A 23,915-nucleotide genomic window follows, 5' to 3' on the forward strand; every position below is an offset into this window, starting at 1 on the left:
AAACAGCAATCAACTTCTTGATCCTGTATTGAGCAACAGATACGTCATAATCAGATTGTTCTTTTAAGAAAAGTGGAGCAAAAGTGAGTTCAAATAAATGTACACACTGCAGTTTATTATACAGACAGAGAGAAGAGGAAGTGAGGGAGGTCTGATTTGATTTGTCATGACACTTGTTAGGAAGTTTCACAGCAGCTACTAAAAACACTATTTGTGTGTCTGGGTGCTTGTGCGTGCCTATGCGTATGCGACTGCGTGCGTGTACGTGCGGGTGTGCACGCGCACATCTTTAACCCTGTTTCTGCTGAGCCCACGTTACTTTGATTGACAGGTGAGACTTGGCTTCACCCGCCTCACTTGCCCGCCCCTCGCGCCTCAGGAATGGCAGCTTCTTGCGACGCGCTGATTGGTCAGAATCCGCGTAGCTCAACCAGGTCAACAGACCGGGGGCAGTTTCCTGAACGGCTATTGGACAGCTGTGTTAGCTACATCAATAACCCCACGTGGAGCGGTGGCTCCCATTGGTCCGGAGCCGTTTTGTGGGCCGGCTGCAGTTTCGGTTAGCTGGGGAGCGTGAAACCGCGTGAGAAAGTTGCCATTGAGGTAAAGCAGAGGTAGACAGTGGACTGTTGCCGCCGCTGTGGGAGTTGTTATCAAAACTAACAACACCTTTTCCCTCTTTTTTGTAAAATATTTTTGGACGCAGATTTGCATCAAAACTCAGCGGGGAAGTGAATATATCTGTTTTTTGTGTTGACGGTTCCACCGCCAACGAGCGACCGCGGCGAGTCAAGTGGGAACTCTTCACTGCAATTAACTCGTGTGGATTTGTTTCTGATACTCCGACTGAGAGCCGACAATTTGCGCCTGTCTGTTGGAGGTCTGCTGCCCTGAATTAGTTCCTATCTCTTTTGGAATACACCGGAGTCTGCACTAAACAAACACGGGAGAGATTTGGGGTGGATCCAGCATTTTCATTTCTCACCTGGTTCAAACCCTCCTCCTCCCTTTTTAGCTGCCTTCAGCTAATGAGCCGTTTCCCGTGTTTTTTTCCGGTTGATTTACGACCGCACCGCCGGTAGAGTGGAGGAGACGAAACAACCAAAAGAGCGAGAGACAGAGAGGAGGAAGGTTTCTCATTAAACGGTCGGTAAACTCGGACGGAGCGGTCGGTTTTGTGTGAAATTAACGACAGTTGGTCCTAACAATACCCGCGGATGGATTCGTCTCCGTGATCCGGAGCACCCACATCTTTACCGTACTCTGACTTTAAGAAGGAAACGGTTGTATCTTCAGAGAGATAACAATGTTTCCCCAGGGGCGACACCCGGTAAGACTCTTCCCTTCCTGTTTTAACAGTAGCCGGGTGTTCACGGCCCGGGAGATAACATCACCTCTTTGTTTGACCCGCGCCTCTTTGGTTTTAACAGCCCTCAGGCTAAGTAGGGTTACATGTTTAACAGCCTTCCAGATAAGCACATGTTTATAACAGTCACTCCTTGTTAACTGGACACTGCATGAGCCCAGAGCAGCAACATGGGTTTGCTAGTATTGTTCAATAACAGATAATAATTAAGTTCTCAGTCATAATTAAGTTGTTGACATTACACCTGAGCCTGGAGTCTGGAGATGAGCATGTGCATATTGTAGGCTACATAATGAGACTCTATGATTGCATTTGATAATCGTGTGTGTGTGTGTGTGTGTGTGTGTGTGTGTGTGTGTGTGTGTGTGTGTGTGTCTGTGTCAGACGCCCCACCAGGCTCCAGGCCAGCCCTTCAAGTTCACCATCCCAGAGTCACTGGACCGCATCAAGGAGGAGTTCCAGTTTCTTCAGGCACAGTACCACAGGTGGATAATACAAACATGCACATTCACATGGGAAGCTCATCTGTTTTTATGGGTTGCGTAATGACAAATTTTCTCATTGTAATCTGCCCTCTAACACTAAACCTCACCCTAACCACAGCCCTCCCTCCTTACCATAATGAACAAAACCCTAACTCTGGCCTCTAACTAACCAAAAAACCTGGATTAGGATCTCACACACACATGCCCACACACACACAAAAGCACACGCACACTTGCAGCGACCGAGGCATCAGTTAGCGCATACACTGCGGTAGGTCTAAGACTTGGTGATGGGTGAGAGCTGGAGGGTGGCGTGTGGGCTTGAGGTTTCATAAATCACTCCTGATTTTTTTTCCTCTGTCTGTGTAGTTGTGTGTTGAGAAAAGACTGCCTGAGTATGTGTGCAGTTGTTTTTATTATTTGCTTTGTGTGTATATACTTATTTGTGTTGTCATGAAGGGTTTGCCATAACAGGTGAAAGCTACTCAGCTAAAAACAGTCTGCTTTGTTGTTATTCATGTCCTGATTCACACATGCAAAGAGCAGGCTTAACCCAAACAACCCACTGACAACAGACACTGTTTATCATAAACTAACACAAGAACCATCTTCTTAATGTGACTTTCATTCTATTGAAAACAATCTTTGTGCAATCTCTCACTGTTAAGGTTTGTCTTGAATTTTTTGGTGTTTTATTTAGTGAGCAGAGGCAAGAGTGATCAGAGTAGACAACAACCTGTCTACCAAGTTGTACGCTTCATTATTGATAGTCTGTTTAAGGAAAAACAGCTGGAGAATCAACATATTGCTTCTTAAACATCCTCACATGTTGTAGACAGAGGCAAGGCAGTTATACATCTGTTTATATCTTACATGCTACTATACACTGATCAGCAGTTGAACTGTAAAACGAAATTCAAAACAAGCTGTCATATACAAGGGCTAATGATTTTGTCCATATATATGTATATTACTGTATGCGTGTGTGTAAATTCTCTGGAAATTGCGGTGCTGGTTTAAGGACAAATTTGCCTAATTTAAGAAGTTTGTGCATGGTGTGTTGTTGTGTTTTTCAGTCTCAAACTGGAGTGTGAGAAGCTGGCCAGTGAAAAGACAGAAATGCAGAGACACTATGTCATGGTGAGATCCTTGCACTCAATTAATTTGCCCCCCATTCTCATATGCTGCAGTTAGTCTTCTGCCCTGCTCATGTTCCCTGGAGAAAGATGCCATGTCCTTACTAGCTCCATGGGTTCTGAAGCTGACTGTGAACAGTCATCTTTCTATGACTAAATACAGTATTGTTACCTGAAGGAAGGGGGTGGAATAATGGAAAAAACTGCACTAAAACATGCAACTTAAAAAGCAACACCCATTTGTGGTGTGTGTCAGTTTCCTTGCTCAGACATGTTAATGAAGAGGATTAGGTTGTCACATTAGACCGAGTTTGCAGTTGTCAGGATGTTGTTGTTTTTTTAAATTTTGATTAAACTGAGCTCCAGTATTTCAGCAAACATACAATTTAAATAGGTCAAACGGATGAGATTCTGCATTCATCTCTGAATTAAAACACACTGGACCCTGAATCCTACCATGAACTGCACTTGTGTACTGTCACATTATTAACCAAACCAAACCATGGTACATATTTTTTTCAATTTGATAGTAACCATAAAGTGTTAAATCATTATACCAGAGATAAAGTGAGGCTAGACGAGTCTTACTGTGTGTGTTAAACTTTACTTTGACACAGATACAAACATAAAATATAAACAGGAATACATTTTCTTAAAACATACTTACATACTTTGCTTCTCTGGTGACACTTCTGCATTGGTTAAAAAAACATTTGATTTGGCTGTTGTGTGTTTTAAAAGTAGTTTGATTGCTCAGTGAGAATGTCCTGATGTTAAACTCCCACATTCAAAAAAGATCTGCATGCCTGGTTGTTCCTTAGTGGTAGGCCTTATCTGTAAGGTTGTGTGTATTCTTAGTTGTTTAAACGTGTGTGTGTGTGTGTGTATATGTGTGTGTATATGTGTGTGTGTATATATATATATATATATATATGTGTGTATATATTATTCTCAGAATTACTTTCAATAATCTAATCACATGAATTTTTATCCTTCTCAGTACTATGAGATGTCTTATGGCCTCAACATTGAAATGCATAAACAGGTATGGATGCTTATTTGTTTGACTCTTGTCCACTTTTTGCATCTTCCTCTTTGTCCTTTCTCTCCCTCTCGCTCATGGCAGGATTTTGATGTATTTTGTGTGTGTGTCTTTTGACATGTCCTTGTGTGTGTGCACAAATGCATTTGTATGTTCATTTATTTGTGTGTGTGCTTGTGTGTTTTACTGTATCCCTGTTGGTGTGGATGTGTGTTTATTCGTGATCGATGGGACTCTGTCTCCATTTCCCCAGTTAGGGCCGGCCGGCTGAGCCCATAGGCAGGATGAATGGCTCTGTAGATTGATTGGTGCTGTCTAGGGGAGCGGCCTGCTTTATTACATTAGAGAGGCAGGGCTGGGGAGGGCAGAGGGATCGATCACAGAGGAGAGACAGTAGAGCTCCCTTTTTTAGAAACAGGGAGGAAAAAAAACACACCAGCTCACACTTTTGTCAGGGAAGTGCTAAGTACACTTCTATAAAACCATAAAAAATATATGCACATACACATACAATTAAACATACATGGTAATACACACACAAACATAAAAAGTCAACTATGGTTGTACATGAATGCATACAGTACACAGTGAAAGACAAACATATTCACATGGTTAAGTATGTAGACACATGGATGATGAGGGGGAAACTCTCACACTATCTCTCCTTCACACAAACGCACACTTTTCCCCACAAGAGTGATGCAAGACTCAGAGCGTTTACCAGTAATTACCACAGCTATCGACCAGTCAGACCGGAGGAAATTGTAGGTGGATTGGCCTGGCTGCTTCACTGAGGAGTGGGGATGCGTCTTTGACTCTCTCACATTCCCTCCCCTTAGTTTTTTTTTCTTCCTTATGTTCTCCTTCTCCTCTTGTGTTTTCTCCCCCTTTTATACCCAGGTTCTCTCCAGGTTCTTTCTTTCTGCCTTTTTCACTTTCCATTTACTGTTATGGGATCTCTTCTTCTTTGTCTTACACCCCCAGCCTTGTTTCTTTTTTCTTGGCTCCTCTTTCATTTTATGTCCATGTGAAGCTGCTGTTCTTTCATTGTGGGGGAGATGCGTCTCTTCCTATTGTCCACACACACACACACACACACACACACACACACACACACACACACACACACACACTAAAGCTCCAGAGGAGGTCATTAGCTTGGGGCTGCAGTTGTCAGAGCAACAAGCTTCTGTGTGCAGGGTCCGGGGGATACAGATGAACAAACCACCTCCTGCTGGGGAAGTCTGTGTGTTCATGCGTTTGTGTGTGTATGTAGTTTGTAGTGTTGCAATAATGCTCCAATTATATGTGTAATTGGAACCCTGTACACTCACAAATTTTCTCTTTTTCTTTTCCGTATCTTCAGCTTTTGTTTTTTACCCACTCTCAATTATATGTGTATCATGATGTGTAATGATGCTTTAACTTAGCTATTGTAGCTTTAGGTATTTGTGGTCTCATCTGTTTGATCCTTGGTTTTGTTAGTTAGCTTAGTTTGATTAGCTGAGCTGACCTGATAGTACTTGGTCAGACTATTCTCAGACGACCTATATACTGAGCCTTTATGCAAAGCTAATTATAGGCTTACAACATGCAGGTATATCCTGTCTGAAATAGCCCTTTATTTAGAGCTTTCTAGGCATGGCATAAGGTATGAGATTGAGTTACAGTTTGTGGAAGGGTGCAAGTTCCTACAAGATGGAAAGTGTGTTGTTAAGTTCTCTCATTGTAACACATTGCAATCTAATGTGTGGCTTGGTATAGAAATGTCACTATAATAAACTCTTTAAAATGGGTGTACATTGACAGCTCAGCACATTTTGTTGCTGCTGTCTCTGTTGTTTGGAGATGCAAAACAAGCATTTTAAGCTTTTCACATTATCAGATCCTTGGACATAAGTAGGTAGATAGGTAAACTTTATTGGTCCACAAGGGAAATTCCTTGGTCACATTGGTTGGTTTACATTGTTCACAGTCGAACATGCAGTTATATATTGCAAACAGGATTACAAGTTCTCTGAACGCCTGTAACTTCTTTAGATTCATTCTTGCTTTGATTCTGGATAGTTTGTTTCATACTTGCTTATCTCTTTGTTACTTTTGTTTTTACTTTAACTTGTGATATTTACTTTGCCAACCACTTATTCTCTTTAGTTGTTTGCTTCTTGCCAGCATTTTTATTCAATTTAAGTTTCATTTATACTCAAAGTTACATTTTATATGAAACACTTGTTTAGCTCAAGACATACCCTGAATAGGCTAGGTAGCATTTTGTTCAGCTCATCCAAGTACAAAATTAGCTGAACTATGGCAGGGTTGGTTGTTTGGTGAGTTGATAAATGTGGATTAATGACAGATAGACAGAGAAGATCATAGCCAGTTATTTGCACCAGGTGAAGTAATGGTTTGGTCAGTTAAACTCCTACAGGTTGTTGCTTTGAATTGTGGTATACCACGTCTTTTTAGCATGATGCTTATGGTTTGGCCTAATTCACTGAAATACTAAGCACGTGATAAAAATCATCCAGTTTTTTTGTGAGTTTTCAAATAACAAAAGTACAAAAGTTCTTTGAAGCTTTCACATCCTGCATGTGTGTCTGTATATCTATTTATGTGGGATGTGTGTGACTGATGAGCCATTACTACGTTTCATGGCTCCTCCAATTCCCTTTTCACCCCGGCCTTCTTCATATCAATTTGATTGGATGATATGTAATAGGAGTCCCCTTATCTGATTTGATCCCACTGTGGGGGTATCTGGTTTCAGCCAATTGTAGCCACCTCCGGGGGTTTGGGGGGCAGGCGGATGTGTTGGCATGGATACTGGGGGAGAGCAAATGAAGTTAGTAGCTGATAAAATTATGTTGAAGTGCTGATGGGAAGAGGAACGAGAGCACAGAGGATAGAAAGAGAGCAAAAGAAATACAACAGGCAGGAGAGAAAGTTGAGCTTAGTGATGATTAGAAAGGAAAATCTCATTGTACTTTCTGTCCGTTAGGGATGCTGATAATGGCACACAAAGGATTTGTCTGTCGAGAGAAGCGGGTGAATGTTGCCATGTTATCATAGACTGTTAGGGGGTTTCTGTGTGTATGTGTGTGTCTTTGCTTACTGTGGAGACAGTAGTTTCCTGTGTGTTTAAGTGTGTGTGCATTTGTATTACTTTATTGGTGTTACTGAACAGCTGTCTTTTCTAAATGAATGTAATTATGTTAATAACAATTAAGTCTCTTTCTGTGTCTGTGTGTTTCTCTGTCAGACTGAGATTGCCAAGAGACTAAACACCATCTGTGCACAAGTCATTCCCTTCCTTTCACAGGAGGTAAGTACGTGTGGCTTACTTCGTGAGCTACAGTGTGTGTGTGTGGTTTTTTTTTTTTTTTTTTAAAGCCATTTATACACTCTACTTGTCACAGCTAGCTTCAGTGATAAATCTGCCTTTTACTCGTCTTCACCCACATTGTACTTGTGTGTGTTTCACAGCATCAACAGCAGGTGGTCCAAGCTGTAGAGCGGGCCAAACAGGTGACCATGGCAGAGCTAAATGCTGTCATCGGGGTACGTGGACTGCCAGGTCTTCCACCTACAGTGTGTATTCCTCTACTTCCTATTCACCTATATTGACTGACGTTGTATGTGTTTATTCCAGAAATACATTTCCTTTTCCAAACATGAAAAAGCTTAACTGTTTGTAGCCCATTTTGAGCACAAAACCCAGTTAATCCAAAGTCATTTTTAAAGCAAAGATTCACTTAAAATTTTAGAACAACTAAAGATTAAATATGAGACTGGAGTAAAATATATGCAAACATGTATGTTTATATTGATTAGTGAGTTGAATCATTTCATTTCCTAAGAATTCCCTGAAAGTATTTTGGGAAATTAAAGAGTTGGTAGTAAATGAGATGAGGTGAAACCTAAGGACGCATATAATCTGTTTTTAATGGTGTGAAAATAAAAATATATGGTATAATGACTGATACAAATGATATTCTTCATCGTGAATAAGTAGAGAACAGAGGATATGATGTAATGAGTGAAGTGTGATAAGAAGTCTGTCTGTCAGCTTATGATTGGGAAATGTTGAGAATACTTAATTTCATCTGAGCTTTAGCTTAGCAGAGAGTGAGTTGACTTGTTAGTTGGCGTGGACTGAAGGGGGGCGAAGTGGATTTGGCCGTTGCTGTTTGAGTCTTAATTGCAGGATTTTAGTGTTTATAAAGGGGGGGGGTTGGGTCACGTCATTGCCCTTACACTCCCCTCTTCCCTTCTCCTCCCATCTCCCACGCCAGCCTGTCATTCACCCCGTTTGTGAGTTAAATGAGTGTAATGAAGCATGCTGCCCTTACCTCTACACACACACCAGCTCACACTAACATCCCTTGACAAACCGGGCTCCCCTTGCCTTCACCAAATCTTCCCCTCCATTTACTCCCACCAGGGGTCCTGTGTGTGTGCGTGTGTGTGTGTGTGCGTGTGTGTGTGTGTGTGCGCGCGCGTGTGCGTGTGTGTGTGCATCTGTTTGTGTGTGCGTCTGTGTGTAGCAGAGCGTGCATTGCTGTTATCCCCAGAAAACAACAGGCGAGGGACAGTATGGTTGAGTGAGGGTTTATGTGCCTGCCTTGTTTATCAAGACTCAGTGTATGCATGTTAGTGTGATCAAGTGTGACGTGTGGGTGTGTTTCTGTTTGATTGTTTGGCAGGCGAAGCGACTTGGGAAATTGTGTGTGTACACAGGCAGGCAAGGGGGTGAGCCTAAAAGAGTTTTTTTTTTTTTTGCTTCCATTCATTGGGACACAGAGCAAAGGATGGATTGAGAAGAAAAGAGGAGGCGGGGGCTCAGGATAAGGGGGAGTGGGTTAGTCAATTAGGTGAGATAAAAGTAGGTTTGACCTTCAGCACTCCTTCTATCCCTACAGAATTGCCTCCTGCCCCCCCGCCCCCCCTCCACTCCTCTCTCTTACTGCTCCTTCCCTCCCCGCGGCGAATCACTGAGCTTGGATTCCTGCGGCTACTGTCTGAGGAGGCAATAATGATGTTTTGGAACACAAAGGCATTTCACGCTCAGATGAGCGCCTGATTTGGTGTGAACGCGAGAGCAGGGCTGCCAGCCAAACTCTCTCTCTCTCTGACCCTCTTCTTTTCTCCTCCCCTCTTCCCTCAGCCGCCTCACTTCCTCACAAGACCTGACAGTGCAAGCAGCAGCTGGGGCTCTTGGCTCAGTCGCTCCCCCCACTTCTCCTCCATTCCTCCTTTTCCTCCTTGTCTCCCTCCCGCCTCCTTCTCCCTCCACATCCTTAGGCTCTGGGCTGTGATCCCAGCTGTCAGTATTGTTCAGTATTTGACCCCAGAGGGAGGCGAGCTTGCGTGTGCGTGTGTGTGTGAGGCAGTGTGCAGAGGGGATGTGTTCACTGCCTTGTAGACTGTGGCAGCTTGTTGAGGTTGTGTAAATCCAGATACTCAAGAAACTATCCCAACTGTTGAAGACCTAAATAGGGCCAGAAGTCTCTGTTGATTAGATTAGAGTATTATTGGTTTCTACCTATTGTTGCCTCAGTTTTATTGGTTGACATTTGAAAGCTGCCGTCAGGCATCAGTTTTTTGCCCATTTACGGCAGTTGTATTACAGCAATTTTGGCTATATCCAGTGAGCTCTCATCTCATCTTTTTAGTACTTGTCCACATTTTATACTGCATTACAGGTTTGATGAGTTTTGCTGTCAAATTAACTGCCTAGTGAAACTGCTTTCTAATGTTAAACTGAATGTGAATTTTATATAGCATTTGTTTTCTCTCAACTCACCTAACCACTTTTTTTCTTTTTCCTCTCTTTTTCTTATCTTAAAGCAGCAGCATTTATCCCATAACCATGGTGGTGCTCCTGTACCCCTCACCCCTCACCCTGCTGGCCTCCACCCTTCTCAGCTGGGTGGTTCAGCTGGTCTCCTGGCTCTATCAGGAGCACTTGGTGCTGTTCCTCCTCATCTGGCAGGAAAAGATAGTGGTGATAAAAAGCCGCACCTGTCTGGACCAGACTCACACCCTACAGGACCTGAGCACCTGAGAGGTGAACAGATGTGTCAAAAAATAGTATTAGTTGTCTTAACCTGATGTTTGGAAATAACCAAATGGTCATGTCATTCAACTCAGATTGTGTGTTTCTGAAAAATGCATTTTCTCAATATATTTATTTTCTTAAATGTAATGAAATACGTGATGTAATGTACACAGTAGTACATTTCCAACTGATTTATTCCTTCTTTATTTTTTCTTTCCTGCTCTGCTGAACATCCAATCCCCATGACCTCAACAACACATATGCAATTCCACTGGCAATAGAGCGAGAGCCCAGCACCGTAAGTACTTTCTATGTTTACTGTTCTGACAAACCGCTGAGTTTATTTTCTTGTGTTTCTTAGAGAGAGTTTGATTTCGGGGAATTTGACTTTGTTTGCAAAGCTGCAATTTGCATGTGCCTTAAGCTCTGCAGTGAGATTAGTCTGTTTTAGCTTAGTTGATAGACATCTGTGGGATCAACAAGCACCACTAAAACTTCACTAAAACAAATTTCAGCTGCCTTCACTAAGTAAACTCATTTAATATATGTATAGTTGTTCAAAGAAATTATGTAATTCATTTGTTCTTTTGAAATCATCTACCCATAGTTATGTGGGAATACCAGTAAAGACCAAAAACCATGCATTTAATCCTTGCTGTGATATAGACAAAATCATCTTAGGCTAAATTGCACCTGTTGCTCATTTTACTGCAATGACCCATTTCTCCTTCAGGTGTCATAGAGGTTCATGTCATCATGTCATTTTACATAAAGCATCTCTTTTTTCACTGTTTCCCATCCAAGTAACTTTCATCATTAAATTTATATTTAGTCAGTTTCAAGGAGTGTGTGTTTTCTCAGTGAGAGCTTTGCCCTGCCTGTTTAGTTCTGCCCTAGATCTGCTCTGAGCTGTCAGGTTTCCTTTCTCCTCCAAATGAGCTTTTTAGCATGGTCACACACACTCACACTGGCACACATTTGTGCACACATGCACGTACACACTCCTCCAGCCTAGCCGGCATTGTTGTGCCTATTTAACACCTCAGTGAGCAGATTACCCTCTTCTCCCCCCTCTCTGATCCCACGCTTAAAGACTCTCATTGTGTTTAATATCACCACCACTGAGAGGGAAGGACTTGGGAGGGGGTGGGTGGTAAGGAGTGAGGGAGCAGCAGTCATATGACTGTGTGTGTGTGAGAGAGAGAGAGAGAGAGAGAGAGAGAGACGGTGAGGTAGACCATACTAAAAGCGAACAGGAGATGGACGGAGGGGGGCGATTGCTTATGTTCTGCGGGTCAGTGCTTCTGTGCTCAGCTCAGTAAAACCTTTCAATAAAAAGGGGGTGGTGGGGGGAGGGAGTGGAGGCAGGAAGGGGGAATGGTGTGAAGGAAGGGGCCTTTGGCAAAATACAGATTTTCACCCCCCACACACACCTCTTTTTCCCTCCCTTGTCTCTTGTCACCCTTTCTTCTCATCCACACTCTCACACCCTCTCTCCATCCTCTCTGTCCTCTAATCTCATCCCCTCCCTTTCCCCTTTTTTCTCACCCTCCTCCCCTCATCCTCCTCTCTTAGATGTTCCTCCTTCATTTACCCTTTCCCCCCTCAAAGCCCAAATGCTTGTTCCCTTGCTGCATGTGTGTATGCGCATGTGTGTTTGTGTATGTTGGATGCACATTTCATTGACAGGCTGAGACTATAATGGACTCAACATGAAGCTTTAATCCATTAACAATAGGATCCGTTGGTCAGGAGGCCAGAGGGGGGCAGTGTGTGTGTGTGTGTGTGTGTGTGTGTGTGTGTGTGTGTGTGTGTGTGTGTGTGTGTGTGCGCGCGCGCGCGCGCGTGCGTGCGTGCGTGCGTCTCTCTCTCTCTCTCTCTCTCTCTCTAGTCTTAGGACGCAAGAGTGTTATGCAAGTAATACACATACACACACAGTCTGTTACACACTTGATCATACACATGGGCTTTCACAGTCAATTACACTGTGTGCCCTCGCGCGCGTGCGCACACACACACACACGCACACACACACACATACACACACATATACTGCAGCCAGTGCAGCTTGTCAGAGCCAGGAGAGGGAGCACTGATAGATTTTGAGAGCCACTTAATGTAATCGTCAACTTCAGAGACTTGTGTTTGTATGTGGCTGTGACTGGCTTTGGTCAAGTGAGAAAAGAGGTGGTTGTTCAAATGTTAGTGCTGCTTAAGTCATGCTTCTGTGAACTATTAACCTACTTACAAGTAAAAGTATGTTTTTATAACCTCTACATGTAGATGAATAGCTTTTGTAATTTGTGGTAGATGGTTTAAATTAATAGTGAGCTAATGCACAACCTGAACCTGCAAATCTTTTTTTCTTTTTATCTTTTTCCACTGCTTTGTAGAGTAACTCAATGCTGCCAGAGAGTCTTAGGAACTCAGATAAGCGACGCAACGGACCTGATTTTCCAAATGATACCAAGAAACGCAAGGTGGATGACAAGGACTCTAGCCATTATGTAAGAAATGATTCAGCTCTCTGTGTGTCTGTTTGTGCAACTGCTTAAGTGAGGGAAAATGTATATGGTATAGTGTTTATTTGCACATACATTTCTTTTAGTGTTTATTCCAAATATGTTATCTCTTGAAAATTCATTTGTAATTTCCTGGTAACAACTGGTTCTTTATCTGTCAAGTATGAGTGACAATCTTCTGTTAAGGACAATTACCAGACAGAAGTTCAGAATATTTGATAGTGTGCTGTCATTTGCAGGATAGTGATGGGGAGAAGAGTGATGATAATTTAGTGGTGGATGTCTCAAATGAGGTCAGTATGTTTGGAAATTTTTGCTTGTTATTAATTGGAATGGTTTTGTGTATTTTTTTTTTCTTCAGTTATTTAACTAAATCCTTGACCTCAACAGGATCCAGCCTCCCCTCGTGGCACACCTCTCCCATCCCCTAGAGAGAATGGTCTAGATAAAGCACGTCTTCCCAAGAAGGACCCTTGTAGTCCAGCATCTACTGCATCATCGGCTAGTTCGTCTTCCCTCAAGTCCAAAGAGATGGCAATGGTAGAGATGGGTGACAGTATTATTTTCTTTGTTTTAGCTTATAGTTGGAACAGTCATTGTGTATTGATTGATTAAAGGTGAAATAGTTTGTGCATATTTCAAAAATTGTCTCTCTTTCTCTCTGTCTTTCTATGGTAGCGTGACAAGGCAGGCACACCTGGGCTGAAGTCAAGCACACCTACACCTAGAGGTGACTCCACTCCTGGTCCGAGCTCCACACCTGGAATCCGGCCCAGTCTATCGAAACCCCCCTCCATGGAGATACCACATCCACCCAGTAAGTTCATTGTAAAACTTTGTAAATGAATAATATCATAGGTGGTGTTAGAGTATTAGGTTGTGTTTTTCAAATTGCCTACAGGACAATTCAGCAGTTAAGGGTGAAAGTGCTTTGGAATAATGTTCTGCCCACAAAACAACTGTTGTTGAAGAACTTGTTGTTGAACTTTGCTTAATTTCACTGTGCATAACAGCCAAAAATGGAATTCTAAGCAATGATTGCTAGTAATATAAGATTATTTTATAGTTTGCATTCTTAGAAATGTAAAGGATTTTAAATTTAAAATCTCTTACCACCATTTAAATTTTTTTTTTATCTTACTCTTTTCTTCCCTTGCCTTCTCAGCTGCAGGTTTGCGGACCCCCCTTGCTGTACCAGGCCCATACCCAGGTGCGTTTGGTATGTTACCGCATGCAGCAGGGATGAATGGGGAGCTGGCAGGTGCAGCCGGGGCTGCGGCCTACGCTGCTGGACTGCACAACATGTCACCTCAGATGAGTGCTGCTGCTGCGGCTGCTGTGGCTGCGTATGGCCGTTCACCCATGGTGAGTGGTAAAAAGGTGACTTATGTTTTGACATGTCATATTGTGTGGTCTGGTGCTGGTGTGCTGCATCTTCAAAATAAGCAATACTTAAAGCAATACTTTAAATTTTCTTATCTAAATATTAAACCAAAAGGTAAATAAGTATTTTTAAATAATGTCTAAATTAAGTACAAATATGAAACGCAAAACTATCAGTTAGAGCCCTACTGATATGGGTTTTTTGGGGGCAGTGCCGATACCGATAGTTGATATCGCCTGATATTATTTGTGTATACAGTACACATGCAGTACCAGTCAAAAGTTTGGATACACTCGCACAGGCAATGGCATTTCAATTCGTGTGTCCAAACTTTTGACTGGTATTGAATACAGTTTACATAAATAATAATATATATACATAAACGCACATTAAAAAATGTTTATCTGCTCCATATCTGCGGCATATTCGGCGATACCGATATATCTGCGATAGGCTCATATCAGCTGATAAAATCGGCAAAACGATATGGTTGTGTAAATCCCAGACGATACGGTTGGGCTCTGCTATCAATTACAAAGTATTCATCTCCTCCAAGACAATATGTAGTAGAGGCTCCATTGGCAGGAATTCCAGTCTTGGCTCTGTGTAGATTGGGATGCTTCAGTTTTTATTCTGTTCTTTTTAAAACTTCTCTTGCTCTGAAGTTGGATGGTGAATGTGAGTGTACAGAACAGAGTGAATTTTCAAAGCATGCCATGTACTTCTGCTCCTTTCACGTTTTTTTTTTTTTTTTCCCCAACAGCGCCTTCGTCTTTGCCGTTCTCCCTGAAGCACTCAGGCAACAGTTGTTTTATGCACAGTGCAGGCTGATTTATAACTCCACAGTATTTTTTTTTAAATTTTAGATTATTGATATACTCAAGAAAAATGGTTTCTCTTGTATTCTTTCTGTAATTCATTTCTTCTTATAACTTTGATCTTATATCTTTAAAAATTTATTTTTAGCTGTTTAGTTAAGTGACTAACGTTTGCAACAGTTACCAACAGAAATGTAAAAGTAATTTACTAGTCACACCTTGATTAAACACAGGTGATCTCATCCAACTTATTAAGGACTTTATAAAATCAACTGGCTACAACAGTTAGTTGACACCAAGTCAACTCATATATATTGTACTCATTTTAGATCTATATCCTGACATTTTACTTTGACCTTTTTTTCTGCTGATCAGTGTTGACAAGTTTCAGTCCCATCCTTTGCTATTCAGTGTTTTTAAAAATCAAGTTTAAGGGTTGTGAATATTTTTCAGAAGCCCTGCATACTTTGTATTGCAAACAAACTGGAAAGTGTCAATAATTGCACAGCTGTATTTCTTTTGTCTGTATGATAGTATTTGTACAGTGAGTATGCTAGTGTGTATTACGTTCATTCACCTCATCACTCCTGACTGTATTTGCATAGTGTTCATTACACTGTTTAAATAGGTTTAGTAGACTGTGTCTGGGCAACATTTGATAGAAGCCCATGCTGTGTGTGTGTTGGACTGAGGAGCAGCGCAAGTACTGACAGCTCTGCCTCTGTATGTTTGCTGATTCTTATAGTTGTCATTCCGATTTTGAGGGTGTGTTTGCTTGAGAGTGTTTACTTTGTGCTCGTAAGTGTTTGGGTTCTGTTCCACAGGTTACTGTTGACCTGTGTGCATTGTGCCAGTGCCCATGGGTGTGTGTGTGTTTACACTCTCTTTATAAAGTGTCTGCTCTTTTCTCAAGGTTGGTTTTGATCCTCACCCTCACATGCGAGTCCCTGGAATGCCTCCCAGTCTAACAGGAATCCCTGGTGGCAAACCGTAAGTGCCTTTGCAACTGTATGTTTGACGACCGTTGGTCCAAATTAACCTGTGAAGCAACTGAAATGTCCTACAAAAGCCAGAAAAAAATAATTTAACTACTCTGACACTCCTTTGTTTTGTCAGTGCGTATTCCTTTCATGTGGCCGCTGATGGACAGATGCAGCCAGTGCCGTTCCCCCCGGATGCTTTGGTGGGCCCAGGGATCCCTCGCCACGCCCGTCAGATCAACACACTAAACCATGGAGAGGTGGTGTGTGCTGTTACCATCAGTAACCCGACCCGACACGTTTACACAGGAGGGAAGGGTTGCGTCAAGGTCTGGGACATTAGTCACCCAGGAAACAAGAGCCCTGTGTCACAGCTCGACTGTTTGGTGAGTGAGGCGGTGGGTTAGGACACAGAAATGTGTTTTGAGTGAGGTGGGTGCATTTTGGATGTACCAATGAAACCACAACACTATCAGGGTTAACTTTGGTACCAGAACAGGCGCATTTGTCTCTCAACCGTAACACTTACAAGACTTATGTAAAAAAAACAACAAAAAAAAAACAAACTTAAAAATAGTACTGCAGCCTTTTACTATTGTCGTTGAAGTGTCTTTCACGTACTTAATATTTTTTTTTTTTTTTTTTGATTAGACCAAAATTCCATGACAACTAAAAGAATAACACAAACTTATTGGATGGATTGTGCTGCCTCACAGAATATGCAAATTCTCAAACTATACTATTCACAGTACATAGCTCTAGGATTTTCTACATTAAACATTAAATTTTGTGTGTGTGTACCACATCAGAACCGAGACAACTACATCCGCTCTTGTCGTCTCCTCCCTGATGGACGGACACTGATAGTGGGAGGTGAGGCAAGCACGTTGTCAATCTGGGATTTGGCCGCGCCCACTCCCAGGATTAAGGCAGAGTTAACATCATCAGCACCAGCATGCTACGCTCTGGCCATTAGCCCAGACTCCAAGGTCTGCTTCTCCTGCTGCAGCGATGGAAACATTGCGGTCTGGGATTTACACAACCAGACACTTGTTAGGTATGTGACAACTTGTGGGACTTATGCTGTAATTATAGACAGAAGGAGCATTCTTTGCAGAAAACTAGTACAGATGTGTGGCTCTGGAAAATTTTAAGAGCAATTATAATTACTGTATAGTGTTTTTCTGCTTTCAAAAGACAAATAAGCAACTACCTAGGCGACCTGATTCCTAGTGTGTCCTTGTTTTTTTTTTTTTTTTTTTTTTAAACTGTCTTTACTTGACTCAGAATGTATTGTGTATCCTGCAGGCAGTTCCAGGGCCACACAGATGGAGCCAGCTGTATTGACATCTCCAATGATGGCACCAAGCTGTGGACCGGAGGCCTTGATAACACAGTCCGCTCGTGGGATCTGAGAGAGGGACGGCAGCTGCAGCAGCATGACTTTACATCACAGGTCTGTCCTCATATCAGCTGTATTTCATTGACTAAACCAATTGCGTGGTATTTAATAATTTATTTCAAAACTTTATGATGAAAGTACAATCCAAAATATACCTGTCCTCACTACTAATATAACACAAGTCTCTTCTGTGCAGATCTTCTCTCTAGGCTACTGCCCAACAGGTGAGTGGCTTGCTGTAGGAATGGAAAGCAGCAATGTGGAGGTCCTTCATGTCACCAAGCCTGATAAATACCAACTTCACCTGCATGAGAGCTGTGTACTCTCCCTGCAGTTTGCCTACTGTGGTAAGCAACCCACTGTCTTGATCTCAGCCTGTTTAGCCCCCCATTCCTTGTTACCTAAAACTCCCTTTTAAAATTATTAAAAAAGTCTAATCTACAGATGTTTTTCCCTTTTTCTCTGTTTAACCATATCTTAACGTCAATATTTTGCTATTTGTTTTACCCTGGAGGTGCTTATTGTCTTTGTGTGTGTTTCTCTACCCAGGTAAATGGTTTGTGAGCACAGGAAAAGATAACTTGCTAAATGCATGGAGAACGCCCTATGGAGCAAGCATATTCCAGGTTGGAACAACAAATCTCTGTACTCATGATATATTAGCAGAGAATATATGTGAGATTGCTGCAAGGTGGATGCTGCAACACTGACATTCCACACTACATTGTGTCACTACAATGAACATATTTTTTTCTGGCTTTGTTAGAAAATGTTCTTCACACTGACTTTTTTCCTATTCTGTATTTCTTTTCTCTTCAGTCTAAAGAATCGTCCTCGGTGCTAAGCTGTGACATATCTGTGGATGATAAGTACATTGTCACTGGTTCAGGGGATAAGAAGGCCACCGTTTATGAGGTCATCTACTAAAAATACGGAAAGAAAACAAGGACTTTTGTTTTTTCCCCATACACCCCATATGTTTCTAGCAATGTTCACGTGGGGCCAGAAATCGCAGACACGAGTGACCTTGATGGTACATTCTCATCTCATCTGCTGAGGAGACAGACATTTTACATGCACATATCTGTTGTGTCTGCATAAATGACTGGTGATTGGGAATTAACTGGAGCTATTGGATGTTAATGGACAGAGAAGATGTTTTTGTCTCTACTGCTTTCTTTTGTGGACTGCACTGGGATCCACTGCAGGGACCAGACAAATACTCAACCAAAGGGACCTCTAGGTTGTCTTGATTGGGACCAGCTTTTCTTGAAAACACTGTACTGAATATCAGACGGATGGAGACCCTACAATGAACAGATCCCTACAATCATGTGGGAGATGGAAAGAGTGGTGGTCAGAAATGGACTTAGTTTTGGAAGAACGCAGCAGATTAATAGATGGATGAACATGTTGATTTGTGTTTTAATCAAAACAGACAATGCTCATAGCCTGTTGATCTCTGAGCTCTGACTCTTTGACCTTTAAACCTCAGCTTCCTGTTCTGATATGCCTACACTGTCTGAAATGTACTTTGTCTTAACAGTAAGTCCCATCCTCACTTAGGCACTGTAGTGGTAGCTCTCCCACCTACATGTTTGGTACATATACAATACCTAGAAAAAATCCATATGATACGTTTTCAATAACCTGAAGGCCAATTTTATTTGTCCAGCATCATGCTACTGTTAAATTTTGTAAAGGGTTCATTTGATCCTTATGAGGCACTGTACGTTTTCCTAATTTATAGCTATTACAAAAGCCACCAAAAATAATTTCAAGGCCTGTCATTTTGTATACTAACACGCCTCCCAAAGATATTAAAACCAAAATAAGTTGCCTCAGCTCATGTTGATATCTTTTGGTCTCCAACCTGAATTAGTATGTTCATTGATTCCATAGACCTGCTGTGCAAACCTGATTAAATACATATCAGCGATACACAACACTGCACTGGGAGACATGTCTCTTCATTACGAAACCCCAGATCCAAATATTTAAAAAAAAAAAATAAAAAGTTGCTCTAAAGGCTCCGAACGGCCATGCCTTTTACACTGTGACCTCTGAGATCTCTGCTTTGTTTACAGGCCACTAGCTCCTCGCACTACAAGCTACCCTGATTTTGGATTTCAGTTCTTCAAGACAGCATCTGATCAAGAACATGAATGTGCTCTTAAAAATGTTTGGGCTTTCAAAATGAAGAGACATTGTGCAGTGGAGTGATTTGTCTATGTATTTTCAATTGGTTTTGAACAACAAAGCTCTATGAGTCAGATGAACAAGCTATTATATGTTGGACACTAACAGACATCAAGATGAGTCGAGACACTTTGTTGTTGGTTTTAGTATCTATATGGGTAATACTGACAATACTGTTAATATAGGAAATGACCGGTCTTATCCTTTAAAGTACTCTTGTTATTTGGAGAAAAACTAGCTTACTGAATAAGCTTAAAGTACAGGAAATAATACTCCAATAAATGTGACAGAAAGCAGGTTGTAGAGAACAAAGGCAGCTTGTTTTCTTTATCCTCCTTTATTTCTTGTGACCCTCTTTGAAAGACCAATTAGTGGAAACCTGAAAGGGAAAAAAAGTGAATTAATCCTAAAATTCCACTGATTCTCCTCTTCTAGTGTACCTGTTTCAAAAGATTATTTCCCTACTTATTTTTCTCATAGCTCTACTCCACATATGAGGTTTTCAGGATACTGACTGGGATGTTGAGATAAAGCTGTATTTCTTGGCCCTTACACCCTAAACTTTAGTAGCACTGTAGGTCATAAACTGCATATATTGATGGTTAGCAGAGTAAGCTCCACCTTTACACAGTCACACTTCTACTGAAGTAATGTGACAGCATTTTAGAAACTCTATTAATGATTAGTCAGTAATAAACAACTTTAAATTGAAAACAAGCTTTCTGATATGGATATGAACCTGCTCCTAAACTAAGTTTATTTGCTTTTCTCCTTTACTAGAACTTCACTAGCTGATTAAAATGAAAAGTCACAATTTTTATAATTTGAAGCAAAAATCCTATTTTATTGATTTTAATGTTGTAAAAAGACAGAATGTCTTATTCTATGGATAGTAAATTGTGCTTTGTAAACAGGGACCAACAGCAATTTTTTTTAACGTGATTTAATCTTCATTTAATGGGAATTCTACACAAGTGGGGGAAAAAAAACTACCACATTCACTAAACATTTTTGCCATACAGTGTCACTTATTTTAACTCATGTTCCTGAAACTGGGATCCCAGCTAAATAGACCTGAAATGTGAACTACAGGTAGGGTTACATTATCTGTCAAGATGGTCTTACAGAGGAGAGTAGTGACAGTCATATTTCAGCTTCAGGGAGTTTCAGTTTCAAACACGCTTAATATTTTCATGACTTTGTGCTTAGTTGTTTTTTGTTGTTTTTAATCTATGTTTTGTCTGTTAAATGTCTGTAAAAATGTATATATGTTTTTTTTCTTACATGATTTAGAAGTAAACTGTTTTGTACGTCTTTTACATGAAAAAGAAAGGTCTAATCATGAGAAATACTAAATGGACTTAATGCTAGCTAATCTAAAAGGATTGGAATGTCTAGACAATAAATGTGCTTTTGTAACTTGAGTCTTACTTTCTGGCTTGATACAGGAACATACTAGAATCTCAGTGATGAAATCCTTTGGACTGGATGATCGCAGATCATTGTGAGGATCTAAGTTTTGGGTCAATTTGGTAAACAGAAGGTGCTTTACACTCATGAAACTGCATCCCTTAATATTCCTTAGTTTAAACATACATAAATTCAACCAGTAATACTAAAAAAAAATGATATCAATGGCATTGCAAGGGAAAATTAATGAAATTAATGGATTTAATTATTTGGGTTAAGGTAAGGGATGGACTAGGGTTAGCGTTGGTCAGGGTTAGGTATAGGATTAGTGGGTTAGGGTTTGGGTTAGGGTTGGTTGAGGGTTAGGGTTAGAGTTAGTGCTAAGAGTTAAAATTAGGGTTAAGAGTTAGGGTTAGGGCTAGGACAGGGTTAGATGTAATAGTTTTATGTCAAAGACTCTCCCCACACTGTATGATGAAGAGCAGTTTGGAATAGAGAGTCAAAGGCAAAGCATAGGCCAGCGCATGTTTTTCAAGCTCCCTGGTACAATGTGCGACTGAGAAAAAATTATTTTTCATATATTATTTTCAAAAAATTCTTCTGTTTTGCTCCAGCCACTAGGACTCAGTCTTGAGGGCAAAAAAACAGTTCAAAGTCCAGGATAATTTCTTATGGTCCGGTGATGAAGGTTATAAGTCCAGGAAAATTCCAAGGTATTGTTTGCCATTATGAAAAGTTTTTGATTTTAATGGTTTAGGGTTAGGCATTGAGAATGAGTGGTGAGGGTTAGGAAACAGTGCCTGGTTATAGGTTTAGGGTAGTGTTGGTTTATTATTTGAATTTTCCTACTTAATTATCTTACTCAGCTTGCTTCCAGGCAGTCCTGACCAGTAAAATATATGCTGCTTTCTAATAGCCAAACATAACAAAACCTGCACCTGGTTGATATATTTGTATTCTTTGTTCAGCCTTTGTAGGTTTCAGACTGCATCTAAAATCAATAGAAAACCTGGTTTAGCATTATAGAAACTTTAGACATCAGATTTCTTACAGTTAAGTAAATGTCACAGCATCTGGGTTTGCCTTGTGAAATCAGACAACTTGTCTGCAATGTTGATGCTTTCTGTCCACTGCTTAGGGGTTGCGCTCCAGCCTACTGTGGCCCTGAATAGCATTAAGTGGTTAGAGGTTAGTACTGGAGATTGAGTGGCTTCCCAGCCTAACAGGGATGTTTTAGTGTGTAGAAAACTAAAGTTACTGGTGTGCAGAGTTTTGTAGATTTGTTTTAGCGTATGTCGTATTAATATGGGGGTACAGATAGTAGGAAAACAGCAGCTGTTCAAATCAACTGTGTGTTAAATAACCAAGTCCAATCCCCTGCTTAATACTAACACCCACAACAAACAGACTAACTCTCTCTTTCCCTGATGTAAACTGTAAATCTGATTAATTACTGTGAATATATAATTCTGTCTATCCTCGGCTCTCTTACTTGCACAAACACACAAACACAGTGTTGTACAGTATGAGGTGATTATGTGGCAATTACAGCAGCCACCGCAACAAAATGAAAGCTGATCCTTGGAGAAAAATGGAGAAAATGTTACTCCAAGTTTTCAATCTATCCAGAGATTTCTGAGCTCTGAATCACAGCGTTCTCTTTTGATCATCAGCGCTGCTGCCTCTCTCCGATACACAAATGGATTATTCCCCCTAAATCTCCCAAATCCCTAATCCTATTTATCTCAACACCACACAAAAAGGTGCACTCTTCTCCTCTGCTCAGCTTATGCTTACAGTATGGATGTGAGTGTACTAGTATCTCTACATTTGAGAGGACATGAGATAGTGACATTTCTGGCTGTGCTCACTTTGAAAATGCTCTCTTTAAGGATTTAAGTTTTAATGTAGATGTAGAATTTCTATTTACGTTGGTGATTTAGACAAACAATACATTTTATTAACATTATGTGATGTCTACCTGATAAAGTATATATTCATGTTACGTTGTTAGTGACAGTATTTCATCTTATTTTCATTTATTCATTGTCTTTACTTTTTAAAAAAAAAAGTTCAAGAAGCTCATTTCAGTGCCTCATTGCAAAATAACTAATAAAATGCCTGCACTCAACATAAACAATTGTTGAAAAATATCACTTTTTTTTTAGACTTTATGTCGATTTTCTGGCCACCGGGGACAGTGGAACAATCTGTGAATATACATCCATCCGTCCGTCCATTATCTATACTCCTTAACCAGGGTCACAGGGATCTGCTGGAGTCTATCCCAGCTGTCTTTGGGTGAAAGGCAGGGGTACACCCTGGACAGGTCACCAGTCCATCACAGGGCCACATAGAGACAAACAACCTCACACACTCACACTCACTCCTATGGGCAATTTAGAGTCACCAATCAACCTGACATACATGTTTTTGGACTGTGGGAGTAATGTAAATATATATTATACCTTGAAATTAGGGCAAACATTAGTTGTAAGCTACAGTTATATAGCCAGTAAGCATTAGCATTCATTTCTTTGTTGTTTTTTTGGTCACCTTGTGAATGGAAGTCCAATATTTTCTTTTTCTTTTTTTTACCTGTTTTTGATCTCCATCAAATTGATATATGGCTAGTCACTAACTTTCTCTCTGTACCACTTGGTGTGAAGTGGGTTTATCAGAGTTTTGCGGTGGCAGAAATAAACACCAATAAAACTGTGAAAGTGGCCCAAACCAGAAAAGTTATAGGCTGGAAAACAAGCACAAAAGTGATAATACACTGCTGAGATGGGTGAAAGTTCTTAATGGGTTTATCAGTACGAGTAAACCCTTTTACCATAAATATATTGAATACTGAAGCATTAAGTTGATAAATGATCATATAATCTATCCATCATCCATCCATCTTCTTCCACTTATCTGGGGCCAGATCACGGGGGCAGTAGCCTAAGCAAGGATGCCAGGACTTCCTTTTCCTTGATAATTTAATGGTAGATGAAATGCATTTGGACCACAATGTTGGCAGACAAGCACTGCAGAAGATAGTTTTGATTATTGCTTTAATTCACTAATTTTCATTTTAGCTGAAAATGTGCCAAGCAGTTTTTCATCAG

The 23,915-nt window shown here is 40.9% G+C and overlaps 1 protein-coding gene across 3 annotated transcripts; it reads left to right on the forward strand.

Moving 5' to 3' along the window:
* Window positions 1–598: 598 nt before the first annotated feature.
* Window positions 599–20,816, forward strand: LOC113138631 (transducin-like enhancer protein 1). 3 transcript variants are annotated; one of them, XM_026321203.1, is made up of 20 exons: window positions 599–1,330; window positions 1,751–1,851; window positions 2,928–2,991; window positions 3,988–4,032; window positions 7,289–7,351; window positions 7,513–7,617; window positions 9,877–10,096; window positions 10,369–10,385; window positions 12,481–12,594; window positions 12,849–12,902; window positions 13,000–13,149; window positions 13,288–13,426; window positions 13,775–13,989; window positions 15,725–15,801; window positions 15,928–16,177; window positions 16,601–16,848; window positions 17,100–17,247; window positions 17,390–17,540; window positions 17,743–17,819; window positions 18,013–20,816. In XM_026321203.1, exons 1-20 carry the CDS (start codon window positions 1,307–1,309, stop codon window positions 18,118–18,120), a joined length of 2,370 nt encoding a protein of 789 aa, XP_026176988.1. In that variant the 5' UTR covers window positions 599–1,306; the 3' UTR covers window positions 18,121–20,816. The 3 variants fall into 3 exon arrangements, with proteins under 3 accessions (XP_026176988.1, XP_026176990.1, XP_026176989.1); XM_026321205.1 differs by having other exon boundaries at window positions 13,775–13,974; XM_026321204.1 differs by having other exon boundaries at window positions 9,880–10,096.
* Window positions 20,817–23,915: the final 3,099 nt, after the last annotated feature.

Source organism: Mastacembelus armatus, chromosome 9, assembly GCF_900324485.2.
Source record: "Mastacembelus armatus chromosome 9, fMasArm1.2, whole genome shotgun sequence".
Lineage (NCBI taxonomy): Eukaryota > Metazoa > Chordata > Actinopteri > Synbranchiformes > Mastacembelidae > Mastacembelus > Mastacembelus armatus.